This window comes from Carlito syrichta, unplaced genomic scaffold, assembly GCF_000164805.1.
Source record: "Carlito syrichta isolate Samal-C Ts95f unplaced genomic scaffold, Tarsius_syrichta-2.0.1 Scaffold135623, whole genome shotgun sequence".
In the NCBI taxonomy this organism is placed as follows: Eukaryota; Metazoa; Chordata; class Mammalia; order Primates; family Tarsiidae; genus Carlito; species Carlito syrichta.
The window spans coordinates 119,514-126,459 of record NW_007079719.1 but is presented as its reverse complement, the minus strand read 5'-3'; the positions used below and the strand labels follow the sequence as shown (position 1 = coordinate 126,459).

The 6,946-nt window shown below is 59.6% G+C and overlaps 2 protein-coding genes across 5 annotated transcripts in view; one reads left to right on the top strand and one right to left on the bottom strand.

Annotated features, from left to right (window-relative positions):
* ESPN (espin) overlaps positions 1–3,756 on the top strand; it is a 12,591-nt gene extending 8,835 nt beyond the window's left edge. The window contains 4 exon segments of the mRNA XM_021708248.1: positions 1,431–1,510; positions 1,606–1,617; positions 3,608–3,665; positions 3,667–3,756. Coding sequence (XP_021563923.1) covers positions 1,431–1,510; positions 1,606–1,617; positions 3,608–3,665; positions 3,667–3,756 — 240 coding nt within the window.
* Positions 3,757–4,765: 1,009 nt separating this feature from the next.
* TNFRSF25 (TNF receptor superfamily member 25) overlaps positions 4,766–6,946 on the bottom strand; it is a 4,782-nt gene continuing 2,601 nt past the window's right edge. For 2 of the 4 annotated variants that reach the window (XM_008049453.1, XM_008049455.1), the window contains 5 exons: positions 6,593–6,648; positions 6,390–6,497; positions 6,166–6,203; positions 5,552–5,732; positions 4,766–5,344 (listed from right to left, as the gene is read on the bottom strand). In XM_008049453.1, the coding sequence (XP_008047644.1) occupies positions 5,016–5,344; positions 5,552–5,732; positions 6,166–6,203; positions 6,390–6,497; positions 6,593–6,648 (712 nt within the window). In that variant the 3' untranslated portion in view covers positions 4,766–5,015. The remainder of the gene's footprint in view (positions 5,345–5,551; positions 5,733–6,165; positions 6,204–6,389; positions 6,498–6,592; positions 6,649–6,946) is intronic. The other 2 variants (XM_008049454.1, XM_008049456.1) reach the window with 2 other exon arrangements.

Below are 6,946 nucleotides of genomic sequence, written 5' to 3'. Positions count from 1 at the left end.
CTTCCACCGCGGGGTGCGGGAGGAGGTGGAGGCCGGCCGGCGCAGCTGGAGCGACGGCTTCGAGGACCTCAAGCGCCAGTTTTTCGGGGACAGTCTGGAGGCCGAGCCCGCCCGCCAAGAAGAGGCTGAGAAAGAAGAGGACGAGAACGTTCCGGAGCCGGAGGAGGTACCGGCCCAGGAGGCTGCATCAGCTCACACGGAGGACCGGCCCGGGGGACGGCCCGAAGCCCCGGCCCCTGCGCCGCAGCCCCCGCCCGCAGCGCCTCCCCCGCCTTCAGACCCTCCTGGTTCCGAAGCCCCCGCCGAAGACCCCTTGGAGCTGGTGTCTGAGATGGGCGAGTTCAGCAACGAGGACATCTGCCGCTACATTGACCGCAGCTTCTCCTTCTGGAAGGAGAAAGAGGCAGAGCTGTTTGACATCTGAGCCTCAGAATGCGAAATTGATCCTCAAGCATCTTAATCTGGGCCTGGATGCCCGTCTGATGCCCTCCAGAGGCCAGAAGAGGGTGGCAGGAGGAACCCCAGAAGGGTGGCCTTGAACAGCCCAGAGTGCTCATGACCAGGCTGCCTCAGCCTTGGTGGTCCCGTGGAGGCGAGATATGGCCTTGGCCAGGATAGGCGGGGCATGGCACACAGCAAACCGGATGGCCCCATGGCCTTGCTGGGCTCTGTGTGGAGCCAGGCAGCAGAAGAGGCCCCTCCCAGGGAGGGACCCCGCGTCTCCTTTGCAGCAGGATGGTTTGCTTCCTCTGGGTTTTCACTGGAGCTCACAGCTACCTCCTTGGCTGAGGTCAAGGAAGCCACGTGTGCGGTGTCCTGTGTGCTATGTAACGTGTACAGACCTTTTCTCCTCTGTAACATTCAAGAAATAAAACCCTTTGCCATAAGCTGCCTGGGAGCCTGGGATGGATTACCCCTCCACCCATGTCATTGCAATCCCACAGTTGCAGACCTGGTGTCCACTCCACTGGGAAGAGGACAAGAATAGGCCAGAAGGTCCTTCACAGGGGGCCAGGGGCAACCTGAGCCTCACTGAGCTGGCAGGGAGTGTGAGGGGTCATGTCTGCATCTGCCCAGGTGTCACGGGCCTGGGGCCGTCTCTCCATCTCCCTGTGGGGAATCGAGTCCAGGACCTCTGGAGCCCCCCACTGATTCTCAGCTCCAGTCCTGCACTCAGCTCTGATCTCTCTGGCAACTCCTTTAGGACAGGGGTGCCTGGCTTACTTGGGGGCAGGAGGCACCCTCTGAGGGGTCTGTAACCAGGCACTTCCACCCACTCGTCCCATAGAAGGACATGGAAAGGATCTCTTCCTGTGGCATCTGTGTCCCCTGTCCCTGACTCCTCCAGGCCCCCGGGTTGGGGGTGCTCCCTGTCCAGTCCCCTACCTCCCAGCCCCTGCTGATCCTGAAGCTTTGTGGTTGTGTTTCAGGAGGAAGAGGAGGAGGCCCGGCTGGCCAGCATGCCTGCTTGGAGGCGGGACATCCTGCGAAAGAAGCTAGAAGAGGAGAGGTGAGCTGGTGGTCAGGCAGAGGCTGGCCTGGTGGGGTGTCTTGACCTTGTCCCTGAGATGGAAGCACCAACTCACACTGTCTTTTTTCTTCCAGGGAGCAGAAGCGGTAAGTGTGGGGCTGGCCCCGACCTGCCATCCCCACCCCCACCCTGACCTAGCCCTTCCTCTAGCCCTCTCTTGAGTGCATCTTCTTGGCTCTCAGCCCTGGCAGCACAGCCTCTTTCCTCCCTGTAATGCCACCAGAACCCTGAACCCCACGAATTTAGTCCCTGTCTCCTAAAGTCTAGCTCCTACGCTCTGATAATCTTGCTTCCAAACTACTCAGTCCCCACCCCATACTAACCAAGCCTTTCTGACCCCAGTATCAATCACCTTGATTGTCCCCCAAAACCTAGTGTCTGCTGCTAGTAATCTCACCCACTGCTGTCCAATAGAAGTAAAACGTGAGCCACATTTGTAACTTAAAATCTTCTAGTAACCACATTGAAAAAGTAGAAAGAGGCCAGGCATGGTAGCTCACCTCTGTAATCCCAGCACTTTGGGAGGCTGAGGTGGGAGGATTGTTTGAGCCCAAGAGTTCGAGACCAGGCTAGGCAACATAGCAAGACCCTGTCTCTACAACAAAATCGCCGGGTGTGGTGCCTCACACCTGTAATCTCAACACTTTGGGAGGCAGAAGTGAGAGGATTGCCTAAGCCCACTGGTTCAAGACCAGCCCGGGCAACTTGGTGAGACCGCGTCTCTACAATTAAAAAAAAAAAAAAATTAGCCAGCCGTGGTGGTACACTCCTGTAGTTCCAGCTACTTGGAAGGCTGAGGCAGAAGGATCTCCCGAGCCCAGCAGGTCAAGACTGTGGTGGCCATGAGCATGCCACTACACTCCAACCTGGGTGACAGAGTGAGACTCAAAAAACTAATAATTAAAAAAATCAGCTGGGCATGGTGGTGTGAGCCTATAGCCCTAGCTCCATGGGAGGCTGAGGCATAAGGATCTCCTGAGCCTAGGAAGTCAAGGCTGCAGTGAGCCGTTATCATGCCACTGCACTCCAGCCTGGGTGACAGAGTGAGACCCTGACTGTCTCCTCAAAAATAAGAAGAGAAAGAAAAAAGAAAAAGTGGAAGATATAGGTGAGCTTAATTTAATATTACATTTAACCCAAAATATCAAAAATATTTCACTACAGAATCCATATAAAAACTATTAATGAGGTTTTTTTGTTTTGTTTTGTTTTGAGTTTGAGTCGGAGTCTCACTCTGTCACCCAGACTGGAGTGCAGTGGCCGCCACTCCCAGCCACCGCAGCCTCGGCCTGCTGGGCTCCAGCAATCCTTCCGCCTCAGCCTTCCAAGTAACAGGCGTGCTACCACACCTGGCTAATTTTTTTTATTTATTGTAGAGATGAGGTCTCGCCAAGTTGCCCAGGCGGGTCTCGAACCCGTGGGCTCAGGCAATCCACTCACCTCAGCCTCCCAAGGCACGGGATTACAGGCTGAGTCACCGAGCCCGGCTAATGAGGTTTTTTAAACAGTCTTTTTCTTAAATGAAGTCTTCGAAATGCCATGTGCATTTTACACTTGCAATGCATCCCAGTTTGAACCAACCACATTTCAAATGCTCAGCGTCACACGTGCTTGGCGACCACCCTGTCAACAGCAGATTGACACTTGGGTTCTAACAGGCTGTCCTCAAGTCCCAGTCCCCAGTCTCCCAATTATTATGAACAGTCCCTCTGTTTCCCGGCAGCCCAACCCCAGTCTCCAATTGTTCAGATTGACAGCTTCTCAACATCTCAAGGCCTGGCCCCAATCCTCTTGCCCCCTGCACCCTGTAACACCTCTGCTTACACGGTGGCCCAGCACCTCTGTTTCCAGGACACCCCCAGCGCCCGATAACCCAACCTCAGCCTCCCACCTGCCGGTTTCCCGTTGCCCCAGTAACCCCAGTCTGCCCCCAGTCAAGCCTCTCCGCCTTCAGCCACCCAGCCTCTGCCCTCAGTAACCCGCTCCGTGCCACCGGTGGCCAGCCGCGTCCTGGTACCCGGCCCACCACTTCCGCCAGCCCAGACTTCACTGGGTCTGCCCCCACCCCATCCCCAGAAAAGAGGAGGAGCGACAGAAGCAGGAGGAGATACAGCGTGAGAAAGAGCAGTCGGAGAAAGCTGCGGACACTGGGCTACGATGAGACCAAGCTGGCGCCCTGGCAGCGACAGGTCATTCTGAAGAAGGGAGACATCGCTAAGTACTAGACGTCGCGGCCTCCTGCCCGCAGCCTCGCGAGCTCAGGGGGCGGGGGGTCCGCCCCTGCCCTGGCCTTCCGGGCCGGGCGGAAGGGCTGGGAGCCGCGCTGCCCTCCCCTCCCGCGCTGGGACCCCTTCCTGGCCCCCCCATCCTGGCCCCCGCATCCCAGCCCCCGCGACGCTGGCGCGCGCACGCCACCGCAACCGCCCAGAAAAAGTGCCCAAGCTGCTGACGTTAAAAAAAAAAACTGCTTATTTGCATGCTGACTTACATATATTTGCATGTTCGTTGAATGTCAAAGTGTGCAGAGCTGTCCCCGGCCCCCCGTGGGTAGTGACTCTGTTTTCCCGCGGGGCGCGCGCCCGGCTGCAGCCCCCTCCCCCGCACCCCGGAACGGGCGTCGCTGGCGCATCCTGGGCGGAGGCAGGCCCCGAGCTCGGGGAAGGGGTTTTCCTCCCTCCCCGACCCAGATCTGCGCCGGCCCAGCGCGGGCTGCACTTCTCATCCCCGCCGAGGGTTTCCTCTCAGTCACTTGTTTACCAGAAACGACGAAAACTGCCCGTCGGGACAGAGTTGCAGCTCGCGGGGCGCCACCTCCGCCCCCACCTCCCTCCCGGGAAGGAGAGAAGTCTGCGCCCCGTCCCACGCCAGGCCCCCCTCGCTCCCCGCATCCCCTGCCACTGCCCTCGCGCAACGTGTGGGGGACGAAGCGCTCCGACCCTGTCTCCCACAGCTGCGCCCCCCTCCCCGCCACCTCGCACCCCCATTAAAGCTCTCTCAGCCGCCTGGGACTCCAGTCCGCTCACTTGCCGCCGCCGCGACTCGCTCCTCTTGGGGTAACTAGGCCACGGCGGATGAGGGGGGGGAGGGTACAGGCTTGGGAGCCAGGGCCACCCTGGTCTTCGCTACGGGCCACCGGCTCCAGCGTGGCAAGATTCCTGGCCCCGTCCGTGCTCCCAGGATCGCAAGCCCGGGCCACCTCACACCCCCAGCCCCACGGAAATACCAAGAACCAGCCTTTTTCCATAGATTTAATACCCAAACTCAGCGAGAAACAGCTGAGCGATCTCTTGACCAGCCCCTCCCCCCATATCCGTCCATCTTCGCCTTAACCCGAGCTCCAGGGGCTGAGCAGGGACGAGACCAGCTGGCGCTGCTACGCAGGGCCGGGCCGGGAGCTTAATAAGTGACATAAAATGTCTACTCGCATAAGTAACTGTACTTAGGGCTTCTGCAAGGGCCACCGAGGTGGCAGGTGGGCCCCGCGTCACGGGCCGCGCTGCAGGCGGCTGCGCAGGTCCTCGGCGCAGCCATACAGCCCCATGCGCTCCAGCGCCGCGTAGACGGCGCCAAGGCCCGCGGGCTGCTGCTGGCGCCACCGCTTGAGCATCTCGTACTGCTGGTCGCGGAAGCGGCCAATCTCCACCTCCACGGCCTCGATCTCCGCCTCGCGCAGTCCCAGCGTGCGCACGAACTCCTTCCAGCGACGCGCGGGGACGGCGTCCATCACGTCGTAGAGCTGCGGGCCGGGCTGGAGCATTGCGGCCGGCGAGCCCGCGGGGGGGGCTGGCAAGAGCTCCGGCGCGGGAGGAGGGCCTGGGGGCGGGGCCAGAGAGAGCCAATGGGGAACGCGGGCCGTGGTCAGGAGGCGGGGCCAAGGGCGTGGGTGCCCCAGGCAGGAAGCCCGCTGGACTCGGCTGGTCACGGGGGCGAGGGCTGACCCGGTCAGTTAAGGAAACCGCAACTTCCCACCTCGGACTTAGGAGAACGGGGTCAAGGCCTAAGGCCACTGAGGTTCCTTACCAAGAGCTCTGTTGGGCAGCAGGTCCCAGGACCATGCCACCTGCGGGCAGGGTGCCTCCTGGGTCTGGGGGGAGCCAGGGGTCCAGCTGTTGCCCACCAGTTGGACGGTGCAGGCCTTCTCCCTGCTATCAGGGGATACTAGAAGGGCGTGGGTGCTGTCCAATGGGGACAGGTAGGTGGCCTGGAAGCCAAGAGAGACCCAGGTCAGCCTGCTTACCCAGCTCTTTGCTGCAGCCTCTGGCCAGGAGTAGACAGTCCCAAGCTCAGTCAGCAGACACTCGCGGTGTCTCCTCCCCTAGTCGGCCCTACTTTCTCACTGTGGCCCAGCAGAAGAGGTCTTGCTCTGCCTGGAATATCGTGTCCCTGCGGACTTCCTCTTGTTCTCCCATCCCCACGGGGCACTCATCCCATTGAACTCTTAGCTCCTGTGCACTCATCTGAACCTCAGTAGAGCCCCCTGAGGGCAGGCCCTGTGCTAGTCCCACCCACAGGTAACTCAGTTCTTGGCATTTTTGTCCATGAGGTCCACCCTGTGCACTGGGGATCACAAGTTATATAAGGCCCGAGCTCTTGGATCCCAAAGGCAACTCAGAAGCACACACTGGGATTCTTACCGGTGGTGGGGTCAGGATCTCCATCCCAGCTTCATCTGCTGACAGACACAAAGAAGTTGTGGTCAGCAACCAGGCAAGGCTCCTGGGCCTGGGTGCTGGTCCAGCTGCTTTTGGGATCCTCTGCATCTCATACTCCCTACCTCAGTTTCCCCTTCTGTATCAGGGTTGAGTGGACTCTGGGCTACCCATCCTGGCCCCAGGCTTCTGGGGATGTGTGTACTTACCAGGGACCATGGGCTTGTGAGGCTGGTGACGGCAGTACGTGTATGTCAGGGTGGTCCCTAACAAGAGGAGGACCACCAGACCAGCCAGGAGCACCAGGACCCAGAACACTGAAAAAGCAGATGGTGGGTGTCAGGTGGTAGCCATCTCCGCCCGCCTTGGCCCACCTCAGTCCTCCCACTCTTACTCCCAGCACACCACCTACTCTGTCGCCAGCCACAGACAGCAGCACAGCGCTCAGGACAGCTCCACAGGATGCCCCTGCAAAGGCGGAGTGGGCTGGCAGATGAGAAAGGACACAAGGGGTGGGGGGGAGCCACCCAAGACTGCCTGACATCTCCTCTGTCCTGGAGGCCCCAGTCCTCTCTCCTGGGAGCTTCACTCTACCCAAGAATGCTCCTGAAGTACTGCTGAAATGTCATGGTGTCCCCAGTAATAATAACAACCACCACTATTTATCAAGCTTCTTCTAGATCAGATTAAGAGTCACTAGGAAGCCGGGCTCAGTGGCTCAGCCTGTAATCCCGCGCTTTGGGAGGCCGAGGTGAGTGGATGGCCT